The sequence below is a fragment of the Coturnix japonica genome, chromosome 3 (genome assembly GCF_054131305.1).
Source record: "Coturnix japonica strain WE chromosome 3, WE-NBRP24, whole genome shotgun sequence".
NCBI classification, from domain to species: domain Eukaryota; kingdom Metazoa; phylum Chordata; class Aves; order Galliformes; family Phasianidae; genus Coturnix; species Coturnix japonica.
Window position 1 is genome coordinate 54,312,395 of NC_140665.1, and position 25,328 is coordinate 54,337,722.

Consider the following 25,328-nt stretch of genomic DNA (forward strand, 5'->3'; position numbering starts at 1 on the left):
ATTTGTATGGGATAAGGCATGAATTTACACTGCTATGCTATGACTTTAATGTAAATTCTAATTAAAAGAAGTTTAAATTTGAATTAAAAGAAGTGTGTTGTTCCTTGCCAAAACCACACCCCTTCCTCTTCATTCTACTTCAGTTCTTTAACCAACCAAATGAACTTCCCAAAGAAGCAACTTCAGAAGTTGGAGGGAAAAAAAAAAGTAAAAAATGATATAACATTTTAACTACATGCACAGTTACAGTGTGAGAAAGATTTTCTTGGCACCAGCCATTGTATGTCTAATGCAGAAGCCGTTCTGTGGTGTCTGAAACTTCAGCATAGGAAGTTCTGCATGAATGTGCGCAAGAACTTCTTTACAGTGAGGGTGACGGAGCACTGGAACAGGCTGCCCAGGGAGGTGGTGGAGTCTCCTTCTCTGGAGATATTCAAGACCCGCCTGGACGCCTACCTGTGTGACGTGGTGTAGGGAGCCTGCTTTGGCAGGGGGGTTGGACTTGATGATCTCTAGAGGTCCCTTCCAACCCCTACAATTCTGTGATTCTGTATCTAGAAGCAGAAAACTTCCCAAATAAAAAGTTCAATTTAGGAAATGCTAATGAATTGCATCAGCTTGGGGTGTTCTTAGAATGGGGACTAAATGATTTCTGCAGCAGTAGTGACTGTTGCAACTATAGTTATGAATGCATCTTGGAATCAGCACTCTGCACTGTGGTATAATTACAGCTGAAATTATTCTCCTCTTACCTTCTGTTGCTAGGGTGAGGTTAACTTCCTAGAGAAGACCACATGTGCTAGAGTAGATCATGTGAACTTTGTGATTTTATCATCTGAACATCTCATTGTCTGTTATGTTTGGCTGCCCATCTATGTCACTAGAAAGCTGAAAAGCTCAAAGTTTTGTGTATTATGTAACCGGTACATTAGAGGCAGCCTCCTCATTGAAGTGCAGGGCAACTTGTTTAAAGATACCTGAAGTCAGCTGTAGAAAGTTCCAGGACAAAAACAAAGTCAGGCACTTCCCTTTGTCAACACTCCACTGCTTGAAAAATGTGTTATGTGCAGCTGTCAGTGAATACAAATGTGCGGGGAGAAAACAGCCGTGAAGGGCTGTTTCAGTTCTGCAGCCTTGTACCCGAGATGATTGGTCTCTTGCTGGCTCTTCCGCTCAGCAACTGCATTTTAATGTTTAACTTTTAACATTATATATAATATTTAACTACAAAGCAGTATTAGCCAGTGCTGGCATTCCAGTTAGCATGATATTCATGTGTTTAGAAATAACATCTGAAAAGAAAAAGCAGTGCCAACAACTTTGTGTATTCATCTGTTTTTTTAAACTGAAATCATTTCATTTTAGGCTTATGACTGCATTTCCCACTAAAATGATACCGTTTCTTTTGTCAGCATACTAAGCTATGGAGCCATTTACTCACTGTACATTTTACATTGGAAATACTACTTCAGTGCAATGTTTCCAAAGAGATCGAGGACTGTTGTCCACACAAGTGGGATTTAAGCTGTCTGACTTCAAGATTTCATCTGTGACCCAAAATAACTTGCATCTGCATGTGCAACAGACTAAGATAGGAAGTGTATTGCAGAGAGGCAGAACGACCTGCCAGTGATTGTGAAGCAGTTTAAGTAGAAGAATTCAAATATGTGTCTCTTCATCTGCCATCAAATTGTTTCTTACTAGGGGATGCTTCAAGGCCTGGTGCCTCCAGACAGGATTTGGGACCCCAGTGCAGCAACCTTCTCAAAATCATGAGAGTTTTGTCTTTGTGGTAGCAGTTTTATGTAGGTGATGCATCTTGGAGGGTGGCATCTGTGGGCCAGACTCCTGTAGGTGCAGCCTCGATGTAATTTTGGGATGGGATAATAGATAATAATAGATAATAGTCTCATGCAGGTTGGAAGGGACCTTAGAGATCATCGAGTCCAACCCCCGGGATTCGAGCCTCTGTGTAGCAGAGCGGCACTTCTACCACTCGCGCCACAGGGCGGATTCGAACCCGGATGTTTTGTAGTTGTGACCATTACAGTCTCCTGGCAGCTCTGCTAGAAACTGTGAACGCTGGAAGATCTGAATTTTCTTTCATGTTTAGCTGCTCTCCCTGAAAGGGATGTCAGAACAATCCTGCTGTAAAACACTCAGGGTATTGCTTCAGTGTACTAATACACGGCATTCTGAAGGGGAGAGAAAGTAGTACTTGGCAACAAGAGTTGTTAATTAGTTTTACTTTAAAAAGTGAATAATAAGGACTAGAGTTTGCAGACTGGAAAGCTGGTATCACAACTGGCAAGTCAGTTGGCTGATCCTGGAACTGTTTTAGCAGTATCTCTTATTGAGAAGCCTAGGAAAAGAGAACATTGCACAGATTGGGTCCAACAGTGGAAATGGGGGGAACTGGTGAAGTTAAAACTTTGAACCCTTTAATATGAAGTAGAAGGGATTGGAAAGAATGAGATAATACTAAGCATGGAAATTGTGGAATTGTGTTGGATGCATTTATACTTCATTTGTCTGCATTCTTACTGCACAACAGATGCGTTGCCAGTTTTCACTTGCATATGTATCCATAGCTATGTTGTGTTAATTTGTATATCTTTGAACTTGGGCTGGAAGTTTCTCTGTGATGATAGAAACTAAATAGGACATTTCCAATGGTTACTGTATACTGTTCGGTTATATATGTGTTCTTTCAGAGCAAAGGCATTTGTGAGCATGTTTGTGTTACAGAATTTTGGCCTTTAAAAATAAGATATGATAGTTCTAGGTGCAGAAGAAAAAATAAAGAACACATTTACAAATGCATTTGTATACCCAAGTTGTAGAGACATTAATTTATTTCTATATAATTTCTAATAATTGGTATAGAAGAGACTAAACGGTAGTATGTGAAGGGTTTTTTAAATCTTTTTTTGTATATACATCTTTATGATGATGAAGACTTCCGTAAGCCAATGAGCAGAAGATAATTCTGTTTTCTTCGTGCCAGGTTAGGTGTCCTTAATAGGTGGAGACCATTCCCATCGTGGATGACTTTGACAGCAAATCTACCCAACCATGTCGTACAGTGCCGGCTTTGTGGATCCTAATCAACTAGCCCAGCGCATAACTTCGAACATCCAGAAGATCACACAATGCTGTAAGTTGAATTTATGCGTGTTAGTAAAAAACTTGTGTCCATGCTCCGTGTTCCGGGTTAGTTTCACAGATTAATTCATGGTAGTTCTCTCTTTGACCTCACCTGTCCACTTCGCAGGTTTGTGGCATACCAAACATCAGATTGAGTCCTTCAAATGTGTGGTTAAGTATAATATGTCCAGGAGAAGTGCACTGTCACACTGTATTCACAGAATGAATGAATAGTTGGTAAGATGGCTGCTGGTAATAAGCCTGTTTTGTCCTGTTCAGTTATGTGGCACCTTAAGATTGTGGGTTGGGGTGTTTGCTGAGCAAGGATTGCATCAAATGTTTGCAGGAGCTTTCATTGCTTATCAGGGTAGAAGCTGTGGCCATGCAGCTTGCCCTTGGAAGTACATATTAGATAGGCAAATAAGATTATGCAAGTGTTAATATACCCATGCTTTGATTCATCCCACCTGAAATTTTAGCCACCTAACTGAGGCATTCAAGTTAAGGGTAAGTTTGGCTTCTCATTTTCCCTCCTCTCTGATTATCATTGTATTTTTCATAAGTTTATTTTATATGAACAGCAAATATAACTTGATTTCTTAAATGATGCAAAGAATCCTTTCCATCATAAGGGAGCTGGCCATCAACAGCCAGGCTTGACAGCCTGTGACAGACACTGAGATGTAAATCTCCATTGTTAGGTAAAATCATGAACTGAGATCAGTATTTGAAAGCAGAGTATTGTGAGCACTGTCACTAAACATAATTAACCATCTTGTGCTAGATTCACTAAGTCTGTATTCTCATCCAGCCTCTTCCATCTTCTTTCTAGCTTCTACTGTGTTTCAGTTCTCCTTGTGATGAGTAAGACTTAATAAAAGAAAGCTGGCAAGGCATAGTTAGAGGGAGACATGCCACAGGGTTAACCTACAGTTCATTCCTCCTTTTTGAAATCTAGATGGCTAAGTCTGAGCAATAGAGAGCTGCTTCTGCCTTTCCAAGATCGGAGTCTAGATACGTTATCTGCACTGATACACGGCTTCAAAACCAGATCAGGCTTCAAAAGGTCCAGCCACATAATTTTCTAGTGACAATTAGGTGCACAGCTGGATTCCACCCTCTCTCTTCTCTAGGTCCTACAGAATTTTAACCACACAGTAACTGTTGTAGTCCATTCTTCTCTGGTAGACTTTATGAGGATCTGGGTTCTATGAGTGTGCTGAGCATGCTTCCTGGATCAGCCTCTCTAAGTGCTTGGCCACTTTCTAGTTATTTTGTTCCCTGATTGTCTTTTTGTTGGAAGGTTATGAACTATAGGAACTTCCAGGTCAAATGGGGAGAAGCCTGCAAGCTTAGGGAGCCACAGAGCTAGTCACCTGCTAAGTATGTGTCTATTACATGCCTTTATGATCTTGTGGAGGGAGGGAGGGAGAGAGAAACTGGAATCTTGACACTGAATTCATACTGTTGTTTCCAAGCTGTTGACTTGATTTTGCACTTCTGTACAAAAGTTCTTAGCATTTGTGAGGTGCAGCAATGTGCTTGAATTACCTCCATTAGCCCAGTGCCTGCAGTTGTGGAGATTCTCTGGTTTTCAAAATGGGATTAATGGAGTGAGAGAGAATTTAGTTTCAGACTACTGGTATGTTAGGTGAAGTCCCTCAAAACTAATTCACACTTAACGTGCAAGCTGAATAGTTCTACACAGATATAGGTGAGATACAGATTAGTTGAAAGGAAGCTGGTTCTTCCAGCTAGAAGCTGTCCCCTTAACTTGTGGAAGAATACAGATTAACTTCCTGATTTAGGCAGTACCCTACTTTAGAGATTTCATGATACAGAAGTTTTATAGGGATTAAAATATTTACTGTTGTACTTTTCAGCTTCAAAACCGAGTTATGTAGCCCTGCCAAAAGGAATAAATTTGAATTGGTTCCTTGTGAAGTGGTTTTTAAATGCCCTATATACACAAGGTAAAAAGTGTACATTAAATCTCCCCTGGTAAACTAGAACAGTCAGTCTGTCTGTAATAGGCTGGCAGAGCTTTGGAGAGAAGGGAGTGTTGAATAGGTCATTTTTAGGACCCCAAAGGTTTAGGGTCTCTTGGAAATTTAAGCCAGGAACACACCTTAATGTATTTGGGATCCCAAAGTCTAGACTGTTGTATGGGGAATTAAAAAATAAAAACAAAAATGATAATAATAATAATAAAAATCAGCTGTTCTTTAAAAACAAGTATTCTTGCTCTATTTTTCATTTCCAATACTTCTATAGAAACAAGCAATTTTAATTTCATCAGGTGAGTGGAGCCTACTTTCCCTGGCCTGAAGAGATCCAAACTCGTATTTTGCCTGTTGATGTTACCTATGAGCTGAGATTTTGGGAGCTAGTGTGGAGCATTTCTTCTTTTGTTGAAACTGTAACATTAAGCTGATGGGATTGAAAAAAATCGAAGTTCTTCCTGAGATCCAGTGCTGAGTAGCAATCTTTAGGTAGGAGAGTTGGAATTGGGCTCTTAGACCTATTTACTCCTCATGTTTTCAGAGTTCACGTGTCTCTTTCAATGAGCAACAATACAAAACATGAGGGCCATGAACCACATATACCTAAATGATCTGTAGTGTTCTGTGTTGAGCATCAGTGTTGACAGCTGCATTGGGTGTGCTCATGTGCCTGCAAGCCACGTCCTGCTGTTTTTGTCTTGAATCTGTGTTATCTGGGGAGAGAAACAGAACTGTGAACAGCTAGGGAAATCTCAGATTTAAACAGGGAGAACAAACAAGCTTGTAGTGCACTTTGGCACTGCTTAGATAGCTGCTAAATTGCTATGCTACTAGAGCACAGTTTATGGTTAAGATTTGGAAGTCCTTCTGTCTGGAATCTGGTCCTAAGTAACTATGATTTCCATTCTAGGCCAGTCTTATATCTGATTAGAGAACTTAGATTGCACACCTTGTATGGGATTTTTAAAATATAAATTCACAGATGGTTGAACTCTGTCCTTAACTTTCTAAATATGGAGAACAGGAACATGGGGAATTGTATATAAGAATGACATGGTCTTTAGAGATCCAGCATGTCTGGATTTTGCAGATAGAGAACCTGTTATCAAGTTATTTTAATCAGTATTTGTCAAAGGAGCAGCAGTCCCAGAGCTTGGTTTCATAGGTCATGCACCCGCTGGTATTATGGTAGCATAATGAAAGCTGCTATAACTTGTTACATCCTGAAGGAAGGCATTACTCTCAAATACTTCCTGATGGTCACTTGTTTACTTCATCTAGATAGGCAAGGAAAGAGTAATGCATGGAAACCAGATGAGCTTTCAAAATATATTTCTTAATGGCAAAGTCCTATCTCCTTAGAAACTTTTCTGCCAGGTATGTTCTTTTACCACACCAGGGAATGCCATGTAAGAGGAGAGCATTGAGTCCACACTGTGATTTTTTTTATTATTATTATTATTATTATTATTATTATTATTATTATTATTATTATTATTATTATTATTATTATTATTATTATTAGTTTAAGGAGCATGCAGTGAATTGTACAAGAGAAATACCAGAAAATGGAAAGATTAGCGTAAAATAAGTAAAACAAAAAGCCTAATTTAAAAGCTTTAGAGCAATTTAAAGTTGCTCTAAATTGAATTGAATAATAATAATTAATTGAAAAGTTAATTTCAGACTTCCTGCAAATGTAAAGATGAGGGTGAAGAATTGTTGGAAATATGTCAGGCTTCTGTATTTTGAAGAATTAGTACCTTGTGTGTATCAAAATGAGGGAAAACGGTTTGTTTGAAAAGTTGTACCCAGCAGGGAACAGAATGGAGGTCGTGTTCATTTATAGAGGGATGATTTCACAGCTGTAAGAATAGGGAATATATGGTTAGGATAATAGGGGCCCCTTCTGCTCAGCTGGAAAGATTTGACATGTGAATCTGTGACAGGAATTATGCAACATGAAGTAGTTCACTGTGTTTTTCTTGTGTGATTGTTTTGTTGTTTTTTTTTTCCTACCCCCATGTTCTTCTTAAGTCTTTCTCCTGTGTGGGGGTCATTGCTTTTGTTCTGCTTTGCTCCTTATTTTTTGTTTGTTTGTTTTTGTACTGAGCTACCAAAGTCTATGCAATCCTGTGAGAGCAGGAGTGCAAGCTATATAGATAATTACTGCATCTCCACTGACATCTGAAGTCAGGATTTAGGAGCAGTTCGTTGAGAAGCAGCATAGGAATATGCTGCATTTTGATAGAGAACAAAGAGCAAAACCTGGTGTTGATAAAGCATGCTCAGCTTTAGTGTTTGAGGGGTCTTCTGGTTTACAAACTGTAATCATGCAGTTACAGAACCCACTATGACTCTGTATGTACATATGTATGAATATGAATGTCTGAGGCATTTATATTCCTCCACTGTCCCTTTCTCCCTCCCCAGTTTCCCCTGTTTATAAAGGTCATGTGGCAGGCTTTTACCCAGTGATGGCTTCAAAGTCAGTACAATGTCATCATTTACCCTTGATTGCTTCTGGCAAGGGCAGTAATAGGGTATTTGACTTGTTTGTGCACACTGAAAGTCAGCCTAGTTGGAGAAGCATGTGCTCTGCATGCTAGATTATTTTAAATAATATGTAATAATTCAGTAGCCAAAATCTGCGTGTAGCTAGAGAGAGTCTGTCTGGCTTTAACAGAGTCTTTCTCATAAGGGCTGTGTTCTGCCAACTTCTTATTTTCTATTTGTTAAGGTAGCAAAAACATCTATTCACATGGAACGCATTCTCCGGAGGTCAACTTCAACCAGCAGAGATCACTTCTGTGATTCTTCTGTCATGTGATACCTCTCCTGTGAGAACAAGTTTGTCCATGTTCTGTTGAATCTCAAGCATTCTGTAAGAAAGTATCTTCACTGAATGTTGTTATAATCACAGCTGAATTACGTCTATCATATGACTTTTCCTTTCATATTTTGTAACTGTAGAAACATAAATCTCATAAACATAAATTGAGCTTTGAGGAATACTAGACTTCTGATAAGTGCCCCATACAGTCTGAAACATTCATGTGAAAATACATCTGCTGCCATGTTTATATCTCTAACAGATTTGTGTGATTATTCTTTAGAAGAGTCAAGATTGCCAAGTAATGATGGTAGAATGTTGTGAGGTCACTGAGGCGTGATGTATGAACGCAGAATCTATTTTGTTTCTGTTTCAAGTGTGGTTTTGTACAGGTGTGGTTTTCAAGCAAGTAGAATTTGATGAAACCGTAACAATTATATTGTTAGAAATTTAAGTAGTAGTTATAAAATCACTTTGCACTTGCAAATAGCGTGATGACCAGTGAAGACATCAACAATTTTGTCTGAACAACTGTTTATGTTGGTGCTGGAGCATATATATGGTCTCATCTGGACAAGATAATTTTTGTTGTTCTTTAGATAAATGTTCTGACTTTGGGTTTCAGGGAATTGCCAGGGAGAATTTAGGATATGAACACAAAGTGGCTTAATGACTTCCCTTCAGCTGAGCTGTAATAATTGATCACATGATCAGTCATTATGCACTTAACATGCCTTCAGTGTGCTCTACATCCACATCAGAAGAACGAGCATTGCTTCAATCCCACTTGACAGTTTCTTTGTATGAACCACTAGAAATGGTAGTACACTAGTGTAAAATGATTGCAGTTGAACTGAAAAAATTGAAGGCAGATCCTCAACTCCAGGATCTACCTATATTTCTTTCTGGTTGCTTGCAGGCATGATTCTATCGAGAAATTTAAGAAGCCTTAATAAAACCCAATGGAAAAGGGTACAAGACTTAGTTTTCCTGCTTTTTGTGCCAAGCAAGTCTCCCATTTCTAGTTTTATTACTTAAATATTTATGCTACCGTTCCTCTACACTGAAGTATTGCACATCTTATTTTTTCAATCACCTGAAACCAAATAACTGGGCTCTTGGAAAAGGGCAATTGGATACCCTCTTGGAGGGTGGATGGGGTTGCTTTTTATTAGATTGGAATTTCTTTGGCTGGTGATATCCTGGTTTATTTGCTCTGGTGAACTGTGACTCTTGTTAAAGCAGGGATAGCAAGGTGTATGGCACATCAGTGTTACCATTTGTTTAAAATGTTTAGTGGGTGTGAACAATACTAATAGTTGTAAAGAGGTACTTAGGCTTGTACAGGAAATTCTAGATAATGCTGATTTTATCGTTGCTGTGCTACGTTGTTGTATGTAAGCTTTTATACAGTGTTAGTCCAGGAATGTCTTGTGCAGTGTCTGTCCTTAGTTAAATTCAGTCAAAAGCACAGCAAGAAAGCACTCTGAATGGAAGTTGAATAAATTGAGGAGGGCTGTTGTCCCCACACAAAAATTAAATGGACTGAACTGTTGTCATTTTTACAAATAACTCTTTTATTCCAATAAGCTGCTCTGAACAGACTCTGGGTCTAATTGGATCTGCACAGTCTATAACTATATGTGCTGCTTCTTTAATCACCTGAAACTAGTAGGTATTTCTTTGTAGTTACCCAAACAATGGCAGTGTGCATAAAGTCTTTGACAAAGTGTGCTGAAAGGCAAGTGTGCTGCTCTTCCATACAGTGCTTATTTGCCAAATGAAGCTGTAACTGAGTTGAAGCCTTGTGTGGAGCAGGCATTTTATTTGGTGTGTACAGAGGAATTTGTTGCTGGTTCTATTTATTTTGTTTAGGCTCAGAAGCTAGAATAATGACTGAAATCCAGTTGCTTTAAATCTCCCCTGTTAGTTTTAGTCCAGCAGAATTTAGATCTCTGAACCTTATGCAGTGACTGAGACCCTGTCTGCCCCTTTTTCAGCAAGGCACAGTGGTGCGGTGGATGACCTCTCACCATTGCAGCAGTGATGAGCAGCTGTAGTTGCTGGCTGGAACTGTACTCTGTCTTCCTGTGATGAATCTCAGGTGTTGCTATTGTGCAATATTGAGTTCATTGTATTTGCCGGTCCAGCTTGTCTGGTTGTTGTCTCTTTGTATTATGGTACCTCCTGTTTATTGCTTGTTGCTGGTGCTTTTTCCATGCATGCCCATGCATTTCCTGTGGAAGCATTTGACAGCAACTCTATGAAATAGGGCAATGTGATTGTTCCGGCTTGGATTGCAGTACTAAAGGAAATTGTTGCTCAATGGCTATAATGCCATCTTGTATGATATAAACGGAAGTGAGTTCCAGGCTGCAAGGAGGCAATAAGCAGTGCTGACTAAATATTTTTTCCTGAATTTCATCATTCTGTGTTGTGGCCTCTTTTTAAGAATAGTTTGGGCTGTGTGTTGATTCGTCTCACTCTTCAGCTGTGAAGATGCAACAAGCTGAAGATGGCCATGGCCAACTGAAGGTTTTAAGGTTTGGTTTTATGAATGTTAAAATGAATGACATAAAGCTGAAGGGAGGGTGATATAGGAAATTGGCTGATAGTAAGTTGGGAAAACATCTCTCTTGTAGCTGGTGTTATGGGTCAGTGCTCCAAATCAAAACCATTCTAAGTTTTCCTTTGATCATGCTAAGAATGAATGTGGTATTTGGACATCTCTGAGCCCTACCAGAGAAGGTGGGTGACCTACTCCAGGTAGCATGTGCTCCAATATTTCAAATATGTTTTAATATATGAAATAAATATTGTGTACTGCAAATCTGACCAGAACATGTTTCTTATATTTTCTTTTATTTTCTCTTATTCTCTTTCTTTTATTTTCCCTTAAAAGTTAATATCTCCACTGTAAATCTCACTACTCCTATAACTTTTGTAGAGAAGATGAGGCCCTTTTATATTAGACAGCACTGTAGGACTTTTCTGTGCCTTTTTTGTTTTTTGTTATTTTTCTCCCTTTACTTAGGGCATCCCTTGCCTGTGAATGAATCCCCTATTTGGGATAGTAAAAGCAAACGCAAGCTGGCTCTTAACTAATTATCTCCATAGGTATTCAGGTTAGCTCATAATTGTTTCTCTAGCTCATCATTAACCACGTCTGACCTGTTCTTGTGCACGTGACTGCTGAGAGAGCAGCCAAATAGCTTTCAACAGCTGATAGTTGTATATTATGTGGTACGGATTAGGAATGCTGCAGAAAGAAATGAAAGTCTTCTTACCAATATGGCATTGCTTCTTTCTAATACTCTTTCTGAGATGGAACAAGTAAGATTCTTTGGCACGTGAGATGGTAGCTGCTTGAAGAAAACATGTGGACAGAGTAGCTGATAAGATGCTGCTCCTGTGGGGTCTTGTAAGCTTTGATAGAACCCTTGGTTGTCACTATACGCAAACATCTACTTTGACCTCCACTGCAGAGTTGGCCTCAGCAGTTAGTGAACCTCTGAGGACTGAGAAATATCTGTTCACACACCGTGTGTGTGCTTCTGCAGCTCTGGAGCAAAGTCCAGCAGCTACTTCTGCATGCCCATGGAACCTGAGCTACAGTGTCAGACTTTGCACTGAAGGAGCTTAAAATCACACACGAGATCTGTTCAGGCTGTGTTATGGGATTGGTAGCACCTAGAAGAGCAAAGAGGACCTCTGGCAGCAGGGCTATTCCTGTTTTTATAGTCTCTTGTCATTGCTACCGGGTGTGGGAAGCTGGAAGAATCAGGAAGTGAGGAAGGGAAAACCTTAAGGGATGAGGTCACCTAGGAACCAGTCAAAACTGCATTCTGATCTTTGACTTCTGATGATTATCAGTGTATTTATGGTTTTGTGATTTAGGCTTGTGCTATCAGCTTTCTGGGACACTTGAGTGTCATTGCTGATGAATTGTGAGGCATCTAATAAGCAGCCAGATGCATTGATATACCAGCCTTAATTCCCTGCACGAGGTAGAAGGCTGATGAAACAAGGGGGACATTATAAATGCTGTGATCAGCAGTGAAGTTGAGAATGTGGGGGCTTCTGTCTTAGAAATATTATTCCCAGATTTCCAGCAGTTTTATTCTCCCTCTTCAATGCCAAGTCCAACCCTGTATGCTTCCCAACTGGTGCTGTGGAGAGAGAAAAGATGTTTCTAACTTTCAAGGAGATGAGGATGGCATTGATCATGGGCTGGAGCAGTGTGCTTTCCTCCAACTGCTTGAAAAGGGGGAAAAGGGACCAACTTCAAACAGAGACTTATATTTTCTGCCCTGAAGTCTCTTCATTTGTAGTTAAGTAACTCTATCTCTAGGTGGCAGTAAGGCATGCTAGCTTTTCTATCTGCAAAATACGTGCCAACAAAGTGCTTGTAGATCGTTTAGGTTTTCTTTTTTCTCCTTGTAAAAATACTTGAAGAAGAAATGAGCACCTTGGCTCTTGAATCAGAGGGGAGAGAGTTTCTGATCAAATAAGGCTGAAAGCAAAGTGCTCTGAAGTTTTATATGTACACTAAAACCTAACACTGAATTCAAAAGATAACAGTGGAAAGACGTTTTATTTTAGAACGATGTGTTACACTGGAAAAAAAAAAATAAAAACAAATAAAAAAGGTTTAATTAACCAAAATAGCTTAATTAAACAAAATAGTTTGTGAATACTTGTGGCTTCTTGTGTGTGTCTGGGCTCAAGCTGTTGTGCATAAGCATCGAGGTCCAGGAGGCTGCACAGAATTTCTTGGCCCTTGCAAGTACCAGACCTCCACATGGGAAAAGCTGATGCTTGGCAGTAGGTTTCAACTGTAGAAAGCATTGAAGAATTTTCACTTAGGTTTTGTTTTTTTCCAACTCGAATAAGGGACAAGCTGCATAAAGCCCATCTTATTTTATGAAATACATTTACAACCCTGAAGAGGTTTGTTTCTCCACTTTTAAAAATGGATGTACATATTGACAACAAAGATCTCAGAATTAAAATTTACATCTAGATAACCTGATTTTTGGTGTTTTAACGTATGGTAAGCCTATGAATGCTTTGTTGTTGCCCCGGTTCTGAAATATTTTTGTGTGATAGTGTCATATCAGGTCTTTATACAGCTTTTAAAAATGGCATGCAGAAAATACAATTAAACCAAAAAATAATAGTGCTTTTAATTTACTGTATTATAATAGTAAGGCCTAATTTATACTTACTGAATTAAAATGCTAGCCTTTTAATTGTCTGTTTCTGCTTAGATACTTGAATGTATTCCCATCCTTTGTAAGAAACCCTGGGCTTTGTCTTTAAGTTGGCAAAAATATTTACAAATTGTTCTTTAATGTCTCAGTGAATCTTCTCAGTTGATATAAAAAATAAAAATTTTATATATATTTATATATATATGTTCAATATCATTTTCTGTCAATTTTTATTGTTTTAGAATTGTTAAGCTAAAAATCATAATCTTATGTTGGAAATGTCTGTGCACTATTAAACTTTCTCTTCTTCCTCTTCACAAACAGCTGCTGAAATACAGAGAATACTCAGTCAGCTTGGAACACCACAAGACACACATGAGTTGAGGCAACAACTGTGAGTATTTCACATGAAAATATTTAATTTCATTGCATTGCAGACAGTTTCCAGGGATATGATTAGATATGGGTTGTTTGGTTTTTTCTTAGGCAAGGTGCTTGTCCTCACTGAGAAAGGCAGGTATAGGGAAATATTTGAAATTTACATGTTGAGGTGCCTTTTTTTATTCTTAATTAATTTTGATTACTCCTGGTGCACTGGTCAAGTGGCATGAACACATGCGTTGCCTACAGTATCAATATATGTACAAAATTTTTGCTGTATGTTAGCCAAGGGAAAGCAACAAGACTAAAAAGCAATGTTGTTGTTCAGTATCTCTCCACTTCTCAGCGCAGTCTGATGAACCAGTAATATTATTATTTTCTTTTTTAAATCAGCCTCCTTTACCAGATAAAATTCAGCAGCATAAAAGCAAGTAACCATTGTGTTGTGCTAACCCTATGGATGGGAAAGTTGCCAATCATTACTGTGGCTATTGCTGCATATAGTTGGAATAAAAAGAAAATGAGTAGCAGGAGGAAATATGTATTGAACCAAAGGCATTATATTGTATCATATATGTATATGTATGTATATGATATGTATATATCATATTGTGTGAACAACCAGCTTGCTTCATAATAACCTGAGCTTGGAGCTCATAACAATAGCCAGGTACAACCCACAGTAGATGTCCTGCTGGAGATTGAATGCATAAAGATCAACATATGTGAGTTATGCAGTAGCAGGCAAGATCTAAGCATAATTTCAAAACTAAAAGGACTAGAAACTGCTGTGAATTATAGTCCATTTAGGAAAGTGCTAACATGATAAGTTTCCTTGAGGTTTTCATCTATGGTCATTTCACTGGTCTGAACGTTTTGCCCTTCCCTTCATGTAATGAAGGTGTCTGGGAGAGTTATTTGATTGCTTTCAAGTATTTATGTTGATTTTTGCGAACTGCTTTCCAGTCTGGGAAAGCAGGTAAAAAAAACTTGTGTTACTCCAGGAAAAAAAAAAAAAAAAAAAAAGTGAAATTCATAATGAAAGTGTGTGGTAATAGCAGAAGTGAAAAGAATCATAAAGTGCAAGTAGAAATGATGCTGAACACTAGGCTTTTTAAAGCACAATTTAAGTTTTTAAGCAATTAATTAAACTTTCCTGTTAAGTTCACAGCTGTTGTGTCATGGAAGAATACAAATCTCTGGATAAGCTTCCCAGTGACTATCAGGAATTGGCTTTTCATGGATTATGTTCATGGAGTTATATTCAGGTCCAGTGTTCTTCCATACAGGAAAAAATTGTGTCCTTTATACAGTTATTCTGAACTTCTTTAACAAAATAAGAGCCTGAAAAAGATGATGGAAAAGCATCTTTAGTTATTCACAGTAATTGGAACCTTGTTGCTGTGCATTAGGGAAACAATTGCAATATCTCAAAAAGAAAAAAGTGGGAAAGGTAAGTAGCTGTGCTGTCACACTGAGAAACATTCCCTCAGTGTCCATGTCACCTGGAATCCAGGGTGATCTGTTGTTATGATTTTGCACTGAAGAACAGTAGAAGGATGGCATCATGCAATTCAGTGAGTGTTTAATACCACTGTGTTTCTGAGAACTGGTAAAACTCCAACAAAATTAGCCAGCGGTCTCTAATGAAACTTTGCATTGTTTTTAGGCAACAGAAACAGCAGTACACAAACCAGCTTGCCAAAGAAACTGACAAATACATTAAAGAGTTTGGATCTTTGCCTGCAACAAGTGAACAGGTATAAAACCAAAGAATATGGCTTAAAGTTTGATTATCATGTTGGCTCATATAGAGTATTTGAGAGACTTCAGTTCTGCATGCCCAGTTTTTGTATCCTTCATCTGGCTTTCAAAGCACTGTTTGGTCACTGAGGACATTTGCATAGTAGGGACAATTACAACACAGTATGTTTTGCTGTATTCCAGACTTGTTTCAAATATGTTTTTAAATATCCGAATTGAGTTTGACTGAGAAGGCAGGACTCAAGACAGTACATTGTGCCTGTGATTTCAGCTATCTGGGCACTCAGTAAACTGTAGCAGTGTTGCTGCTGAGTTTAACTCATCAGTTTTGAGTGCTTCCAGTGGTCAGGAATTACTGCCTGCCTTAACCATGTGGCAGGTGATCAGATCTGTTTGCACACTGTCCAAATAATTTGTGCAGAGCAAGTCTGATCTGCATAACTCAAATGAGCAGATATGCTATGTCTTGTCCACAGGCTTTTCTTTTCTTAAGAGGGATGGATGAGAGCTGTTACTAGAACGATTTGTGCAGACTCTGAGCTGCTTCTTTCCCATATCTGTGTGAAAGACAGACAGGAGCTTATATGCAAAGTAGCTGTTGTCATTAGCATGCTCTCAACTTTCATCCTTTGATTTCTTATAGTAAGAAAAACCAGGACTTAGATAAGGGAAGAGCAATAGGACACCAGAAAATATGAACACAGCTTATTGCCACTCAGACAATTTGTCTGATCTGTGACTTGTTAGCAAGGAGCGCTTAGGAAAGTGAATTGTCCTGAAACACTCATTTCCAATGGCAGGCTGTGTTCCATGCATGCTCTGCCTGTTAAGTTGTGAACTTCTGGTAGAGTTAGAGTTTGGTCTTACTATATAACCTCTGGTTGAGGCAAAGATGTTTTTTATTCTTTGTCTTGTTGCTGAAAAGTTGGTAGTGGGATATTTTGCTGTTTAATTCTAATCCTTTTATCATGAGCATTTTCATCAAAGACAGCACTAGATGAAATACACAGATGTTGGGTTGATGAATGGCAAGTTATGGCCTCTCACAAATTTGGAAGGCAGGGTTGGCATAATGGATATATTTAGGGAAATAAAACTGAGGCTTTCTGATGTGCCTGATATAGCCATTCCTTCCTTGGCATCTTCCTCAAAAAAGTAAAAATAAATAGACTCGAAAGTTAGAGTAGCTATCTTCCTAACAGATTTTAAGGATTTGGAAGGGATGTGCGCCCACTTCTGGTTGCAGTTCAAAGTACATTTCCAGTGTTTATGTACAATACATGTGGAGAGCTTTGTCCCTGCTCATTTCTTATGCTTGAGCACTATTTCCCTCATTCATTCTGCTTTGCTCATTTTAGAATTCACAGCATCAAAATGTTTCACACTTAACCACAAAGTAAATTTAGTAATCAGGTATCCTTGTGTCAGTGTGTAGTACGTTGTATATGACCTGCTCATTTCTCATTTTCAGCTGTTAAATGAACTAAATATGTTGGTTTCCTCTTTAAATCCCTAAAATTGTGTCAGAGTTATGTAATCGCAGGGGATGGGAAGGTTTGTCCATGCAAATGTTTTTGTAGGCAATTTTCTGTTATACCTATTTAGGGAAGAAAAAAGAAAAGCATACCTTAGTAATTAGTACTGAGTAGACTGGAAATGATGAGTCTTAGAAAGCCTGATCTCATTTGACTTGGTAAAACTTCTTCTCCCATAGCGTCAAAAGAAAATACAGAAAGATCGTCTTGTAGGGGAGTTCACCACAGCGCTCACAAATTTCCAGAGGCTGCAAAGGCAAGCTGCTGAGAAAGAAAAAGACTTTGTAGCCAGAGTAAGGGCCAGCTCAAGGATATCTGTAAGTACTAGAAAATGTGCTATTATACTTTGTTTATGGTGCGGTGGTGGTGTCAAAAGGGCATTTGTAATGCTTTTAGCAAGAGCTTATATCTGAGTCCAAATGTTGCAAAATGTGTAAAATATGATTATGAGCACGGTGGCTTTCTTTGCTTACTTCCACGCACAACTGAATTTAACAGTTCATTTTATAGCAAAGGCTGAAATACACTGTAATGAAAACTCCTGAAAGCAGTTTTGTTTTGTTTTATTTTCCTTGCCTTTGTCACATGAAGGTACAGAATGTCCCTAAGTTTGTACACTAACCTTACAAAAGTAGTTTTTAGTGATCTTGAAATACTTTTTCTGGGCGTTTAGATATGGGGACTTTTTCTACCAGGAAGAATTGCTTGCCAAGTAGCTATGCATTATTGATGTGGAGAAGTGCTGAGGAGCCTGAGATGTTAGCATGTCAGTTTTGCCTTTTTACTCTATGCCAAATACATGTCACTGTACTTGTAAATTTTAACAGGCATTTAGTGAGCTGAATGTTTTTGCCTGTATTTCAACTTTATGCATACAGAAAGCAAAATCAAGAAGCAAACATGTTAAGTCATGTTTCAGTTTGAAGTTGACTTCTTATAAGCCTTGTAATATTTACTCATTATAGAAATGCTGACAGTGTTCCTTTCTGGTCCATGATATTTTTACCTTATTTTTTTTTCTCCATATACCGATCATGTAGAGTGGTGCTCCTGAAGACAGCTACAAAGAAGGAACACTTGTCTCCTGGGACAGGTAGGCTGAATTCCTTATTAAAACTTAACCTAGTTCAGAATTTAAAATAAATAAATAAAAATTTAAAAAGGGCTTACAGGGAAGAGTTGCTGTTTTTTTTTTGTAGGCTTTCCTTCATAGTGAAATTGTGGGAAAGAGCCTTTTTAGTGGGATAGATGGGAAGAAATGCATTTATTTATTTATTTATTTATTTATTCCTACGCCTCAGTCATCATCTTAAGCTGACCCAAGTCCATATCTGGGCTCTGGGATACCCAAGCTTAGGTAAGCACAGTCCAACCTGTGACTAGTGTAAAACTATTAAGCTGTGATTGATCCATTGTTTACTGGGTTCTCCTGTTATTTCCAGTCTCAGAAAAACTGCATCTCAGTCTCAGATTCTGTTAATTCTGGTTAGCCTAATTTTGCCTGTTTAAACTCATAATTCAGATGAAACTTTGTCCTCACATTCTTACTTGGAATTTCCAAAGAGCTCGCTCAATGCTATATGCAGACTGCTAGAGCAGCAGCTTCCTGTATCAAAGGTAGCATCATTAGACCTTCTATCCTGGACATGGAAGGCTAAAAATGTGTGCTTTAACTGATGAACTTTGTGCATATGTGTTTGGCTGTTGTTTTATTCTTCATATTCTAATTTATTTCTCATGGAAACTCTTCAATTCTGGTTTTGGTTGTTTTTCTTTGACAGTCAACCTCAAGCACAAGTGCAAGATGAAGAAATTACAGAGGATGATCTCCGTCTTATTGAGGAGAGGGAATCTTCCATTAGGCAGCTTGAGGTAGGCATAAACAGTTTTACAGCAGGTTTCAGAATATACTCTTAATGCTTCCAAAGAAAAACAAATCACTTCATGTTAGCATAAATCCTGGGGACCTAGCAATTGTTTGTAGGGAGTTTTCTCTTCGACTCTACAAATACTGTCCTTATGTGATATGTTAAATGTACGTTAGAAATATAGGGTGTGAAAGCCGTGTTTCGATGTGTTTAATCCCAGATGATTTCATTGAGAAATAGGAAAATGTTCAGAGGTAACCAGGAAAAAATTGTCAGTTATGTTTTTTATTTTTACAAAAATAAATTGAAGCAAGGCTGTACCTTCCTACCCAGCTATTCCCAATTGTTCAGCTTCTTCATTTTGTAAGAATATTTTGTTCTCCTTTTTTTCCTGAATACTTCTTTTGGAAATAGAGATGCACTGCTGTACTAAACCTTCTGTAATTAAGGGTTTGTCAAAAAAAATAAAAGCATTTAGCATTGAGTTGTAAGTATACCAGTATCATGTGATAAAATACTGACCTCAGGAGACTTTTGTGAAGACAAAGGAAGCTTTTCCAGCCAACCTGGCATCCACATGTCTTCCATCAACAACAAAGATGCTATTGTGATAATTTCTCCCTTGCCATCCATATGTTGGATATGCAATGAACTAAGTATCTATCAGTTATTAGTTGAGGTCATTCACATAGTGACAATGTGACACATATAAATTCATTACAGCCAAACAGTAGTAGGGTAGTGTGATCCTGATTCAGTAGCTTGGCTTCATATTAAAGATGCCGCTTCTGTAAATTTTGTTGCTTACAACTTTTATGTGTGTTTGAAGTGTTTCCTAAAACTAGTGCAAAACATCTTGTGCATATACTTCTATTCATTTTGTTTAAGTTGGTATCTATTAAGTTAAGCAGGCATGAACCTGCCTTGTCACTTAAACTGAGATAAGCTTGTGTGTAGATGAGCCCTCAGCAGTGATAGATCCTATTTTTGAAGTGACGTGAATTGTGCTTCGTGCACAGTCATCTTCAGTTAGTTTGATTTTAATAAACTTTGTCTGGTAGTACAAAAAAGTCTTCCAGATAAATATTAAAAGTTCTCTTTTTCTTGGTAGGGTGAAGAGTGTATATGCAGGAAGAAAATGAGTAATATATTTAGATATATTTACAGATATCTTGTTATGCTCTTTCAAGTAATGTTATGATTGTTTCCTTGCAGTCTGATATTATGGACATCAATGAAATTTTTAAAGACTTAGGAATGATGATTCATGAGCAAGGCGATGTGATAGGTAAGCCCAACTCAACTATTATCTGAAAAGTTATTTCATGTCTTTGGGGAGCAGCAGTGCAGAAAATTTATTTTACTGGGAAAATTCCTCTAGCAAGAGCATTAATGCTAAAGCTAATCAGGTGCAACTTAACAGTAGGTAGATTGAGGTTACTGGGGATCCATAAAGATACTTTTTAAAAGTATAGTTTAAATGTACATTTAATTACATGCTTTTAAAATGTACAGTATGTGTAACAGTAGTTTTTGGAATTGTGTGTTCATATTCGATTTCTGCCTCTTGGGGTGTTTTTTATGTTTCCTCTGATCTCATAGATATTAGTTTTTGTTTTTATTAATCTGAGCAAAGGGTAGTCAGAAGCAAGTTGAATGGCAGAAAACTTCTGAGAGTAAGTTTCTATTCTGGTCAGTTTCTAAGGCTCATCTCTGCTGAGAGCAAGAGGTATTCTTTCTGACATGAACTTAACCCAGGCATTTCAGAAATGACCTCAAGTATAGGAAAGGTGAGCTTCCATAATGCATGGTATGAAACTTAGGGTGTGAATGAAAAATAATCAATACTTTGAGGGGCAAGGTGGCACACTTGCTCTCAAGTGTATTTCAGTATTCCAAATGTTTGGTTGGCTAATGACTAATCTAAACTTGAAATCTTTCCTTTTAAAATACAGATAGCATAGAAGCTAACGTGGAAAATGCTGAAGTACATGTGCAACAAGCAAACCAGCAGCTGGCAAGAGCAGCAAACTACCAGGTAATGTCAACGCCTACTGCCAGTTGATTCCTTTCTCAGTAGTCCTGATTTAATATAGTAGTTCAGAATTAGACTTTTTCTTAGGTCTTGAAGACTCTCTAGAAAGTGTATTCTAGACTATGACGGTATTGCTAGGTCACCATGGAGGTGTTTGGGGGAGAAGAGCAAGTTCTAAAAGCTTTGGATTTCACATAAAGTTAGCTAGGTTGTTTCAGATCACCTTGAATTTTACTGCTACTTAGAACAAAAATGTGTTCTTTTAACAACTAAAGAAGGAAAGGTAAAGAGTGAGTCTTTAAAGATCACTAGAAGAGTACAGAAGTCTTCTGAAGATGCTGTATTAGAATCAATTTTTACTGTAAAAATTCATCTCAAAACTTGAGTATGTCTAGTTTCTGCTAATTGCTGCCCTGATGCCAAAAATGCATTTCAAACTCTCAAACTTTCTGACGAAAAGCTCCTTTGAAAAGACCTTTTAATGCCGCTTCTTTTTGATTTTTTTGGCACTTGTAACAAGTAATCTTATTACTAATAAGTCTTCCCTCTTTAGTGAAAATTAGTCCTAAGATTTAAAAAACAACAACAAAAAAATATTAATCCTCTTATGTGTATTAGCAGTAGCCAAGTTGGTAAATCAATGACAAAATATCTGAAGGATTGCTTGCTGATCTCAGAAGTGGGAGGGAAAAAGGGTGGGCATGTCAGACTGTATGCTAGGTGGCAGTAATTAAGTATGACTGATGGCTATTTTGATACTGACAAAACTGAGGAAGAAAAAAAGATAGCAACAGTTAAAATTTTCTTTGGAAGGTGTCTGTTTTGGGGTGGAAATTTAACATGAAAACCTTTGCACTGATTCATCTTAAAAAGGCAAGGATGAGTATCTTCAAGGTTATCAAGTTTTTGACAAGCTCTTGTTTCATGCATCTCACAGCAGAGACCAAATACTCAGCAGAGTTTGCTTGTGTTAGGAGGGACTATATAGTTGACTTGAAATTTGAACTTGCCTTTGCTTGAATGCTCAGCTTTGTTCTGAGTATTTGAAAAACCATTTAATATATCTGTGCTTTTACCCACTTAGGGAACTGGTAGAAGCTTAGGCATCCTACTGAGAACTAGGTTTGGTTAGTGCTCTCACAACCCCTTTTTGTGAAAGTGTTCACCATCCTTTTGCCCTGTGGGATGTGTTCATGGAGCAGAGCTACTGGGGCAAAGCTAGGCTTGTCTGCTCTGTTTCTTTCCTCCATTACTGCCGCTGCTTTATACTTGTGGAAATGATCATCAAGTGTATAAGGAAATAAGAACTCCATGTCTTTATTCCACTACCTTGCCTAAGTAGTGTTACAGAGAAAATGTTTGACTTTAATGTGGTGTTGGTAAAAGGTGCTCCAGGATGAAAAAGGAAGAGACTGGGAGTATTAAGATTTGTAGGGAGACAATCTGGCTGCAAGAATGGGACCCTAGTAAAAGGTTGAATGCTAGCAAATGAAATGATCAAACAGCTAAGGGGCAGAGATCTCAGTTTGAAAATGGGAGAAGTGAGTCAGCAAAACTAGCAGCAGAGAATATCTAAGACAAGAAAGAAGCTTGGTGGCCTGCATGGTATTGGGCAGAGACCAGGCTCAGCAAGGAACTGGCACAGATGAAGTCCCGCAGGAAAAACAGTATAAACAGTGATATAAATCTTTGCTAAAAGGAGAGCAGAGCCTTGCTCTGCCTCTGGAGCTGTGATCTAGATTCCCAAGATTTGAGTGTAATTATTCTTTGACTACTAGCAAAAGCCTGCAAAACCCATTAGTAGAGTGTGTTATTTTCTGTCTTGCTGCTTGAGATAAAGGATGAGAATCTGTTTCTAGCCTTGGTTGCTTTGGCATCTCAAGTTACAAACCTGTGTGGGAGATCTGAAAGTTTTGAACATGGTCTTACACTGCATTATAATGACATCTGTAGAGACTGAGTCTCTTTAAGTTGTGTTTTGTTGCTCTTTAAGAGCAATTTGAATGTAATAAACATAACAAAAACAACTTTAAAATAACTGAATTGATGCAAACTCCACCTTGAAGAAGTCTAAGAGATCAGTTCTTTGGGGCTACTGTATATACATTTATACTTTTTAAATATCTTTCTTTTTCCAGAGAAGGTCATTTCTACCTCCTCTACTGTGCAGACTGATTTTCTTATTTACAAGACCATCTGCTTTCTGATATTTTCTTTTCCTAGTGTTTTATTTAAACACATTCAATATGTTGCTGCATTATTATTTGTGCCAGGAAACACTACTGAAATCATTTTGTTGATTAATACAGCCAGAAAATTAAGTAATGGATTATTCTTTCCTTTAATAACTTTATATAACTTGTTTGTAAGGAGACAGTTCAGTTAGATTTCACAAGCAGGAGGGCCATAAAAACATTTCAGTTGTTGTTTGATCTTGTGGTGCAGTTTTCAATCAATTTTTTTTTCGTCCTTTCTTACAGCAAAGATCCCGAAAGAAGATGTGCATCCTCATCGGTATACTTGTTGCTGGAGCATTGATTCTTGGAATCATCATCTGGTTTTCTCTAAATAAACAGTAATTGATATTTAAATTATGAAAGGAAACTTCTGCAGTAATGGTTTGCTCATTGTGAAGCTCAGTAAAAATGATGGTTTTTCTGTACTTCATCACACTCACTTTTTTTTTATGAGACTTTGTTTTAACTTGAGAAATAACTTTCTCAGTAATACCATAACTGCCTGCTCTCTTGGACGTGAGTGCTGCCTTACCAGTAAAACCAGTCAGCATCAAATACTGTTCCGTTAACTTAACTTAAAAACCTCTTAAGGGTTAGGAGATTAATCAAAATCTTGATAACTTGTGAAGGAAGGGGGAGTGGGATGGGATTATCACTGAGATACTGCTAAATGTTATTTCCAAAACAAACTCCTGAATTGTTGCTTGAGGCAACAAATTCACAAGTTGGAATTTAGTCTTAAGCTAATAATGTGCTTCTGTCTTTTTCCCTTCCGTCTCACCCACCTGCCCATTTGATATGGGTGGTTCAAAAACGTGACATAGATGTGAAGTTACTGTGATCTCTTTTTAACTGAAGTCTTCAAATTAAGCCTTCAGTTTGCCTCTAATCTTTCAGATGCTTAATGTATCTCTATCTGGCGTTAAGTCTGGTTATGCCTGGAAGACTCTGCGAAAGTAGATAGGGTGGATGATATAATTATTTGGATTTCTTCTTTGAGTTTTTCCATTAAGAAATAAAGTGTTATGTGCATATGCCTGGTATCTTCGCATCTGAAGTGTTTATCGGTGAGCTTGGCTAGACGAAAGTAAGCTCGAGTCTGTGAATTATTAAATTTACTGGGAAGAATAGAAATTTCCAGCTTCCGAACTGCACTTGAATGTTACTGTTCTGAAACTACTGTGTTTCAGTTTCCATGAACAGATCCGAACTTATATGTAAAGCCTTTCATACATCTGAAGAATAGATTACATGTTAAATTCCAAGTTCAGTGATATTTGAAAACAAGTTCTTAATCAGTTGAACTTACTCAAACTGCTTAAGAATTCTGATGCTTATAGCCTTTAAAATGACCTTTCTTTTTCTTTTGTGCCATTTTGTACTAATGTATTAAAAATGTAACCAAACACTTTTTTTGCCAATTAATCTATATGCATTTTTAATTGATGTTGATGAACTAATCTAGAAAGTGTACAGATGGAAAAATTCAATTTGTATTTTATAAGGATCTTGTACACTAGATTGGTAGAGAATGCACTGTTTACACGGTGAACTATGAAATATTGCTTGGAAACATTCTAAGCAAAGGTGGACTTCAGAATTGTAACTGTGCAACCAAAATAAAGGTCTTTTAAAGTGTTACATTTTTTCTAGCACTTTTTTCTTCTTTTTCAGGATTTGTCTATATAAGCCTAAGTACTGTCTTTGTGTAATTTTCTCTAGTGGAATTTTCTCTAGTACTGAAGAAAATTTCAGCTCTTCTGCTGTTCCTGTGCTAACATTTGTATTGTTAATGGAAACTCTCTCGGATCTTTTCTCCCCAACTCTGTGACTCCAACCTTAGGGAAACAGGTTGCTTCGCTCTATATTTCTGGTGACACAGACATTAAGTTATCCTTTGGCACAGAGACAGGAATCCATAGTGTGGGAAGAAGACTTATGCTGATGTATTTGGATCCCAAAAGCAAGGGAGGAAAAACTGTGTGGTTATAACCTACATAATGTGGAGGAAAGCCTCTCAAACTGCGAGTAAGTTGTATTATGGATGTTTGTGTGTTGGGTTCCCAGCTACAGTTTTCATGTGACTGCCTTTGTGCTGAGTGCGAAGCTGGGACTCTACTTACCCTTTCTTGTTAAATAACCATCAGATTTAATTTAGACCCCTGCCAGCCATGGTAATGCTACCAATTAGTGATGCTAATACTTTGATTAGACAAAAAATGTTATGGTGTTTCTGTGCTTTGTTTTGTATTTAGCATGTACACCCTGGGAGGGGGGAGTAGGAGAGGGATGGTAGGGCCATAAAGACCCTT

General features: G+C 37.9%; 1 protein-coding gene across 2 annotated transcripts in view; it reads left to right on the plus strand.

Annotated features, from left to right (window-relative positions):
- The window catches only part of STX7 (syntaxin 7), a 28,657-nt gene extending 4,000 nt beyond the window's left edge, over positions 1-24,657 (plus strand). Inside the window, exons 2-10 of one of the 2 annotated variants that reach the window (XM_015858575.3) lie at positions 3,008-3,157; positions 13,521-13,590; positions 15,247-15,337; positions 17,056-17,193; positions 17,917-17,969; positions 18,658-18,748; positions 19,960-20,032; positions 20,700-20,782; positions 23,260-24,657. In XM_015858575.3, coding sequence (XP_015714061.2) covers positions 3,076-3,157; positions 13,521-13,590; positions 15,247-15,337; positions 17,056-17,193; positions 17,917-17,969; positions 18,658-18,748; positions 19,960-20,032; positions 20,700-20,782; positions 23,260-23,358 — 780 coding nt within the window. In that variant the 5' untranslated portion in view covers positions 3,008-3,075 and the 3' untranslated portion in view covers positions 23,359-24,657. The remainder of the gene's footprint in view (positions 1-3,007; positions 3,158-13,520; positions 13,591-15,246; positions 15,338-17,055; positions 17,194-17,916; positions 17,970-18,657; positions 18,749-19,959; positions 20,033-20,699; positions 20,783-23,259) is intronic. The other variant, XM_015858574.2, reaches the window with a different exon arrangement.
- The last annotated feature ends 671 nt before the right edge of the window (positions 24,658-25,328 follow it).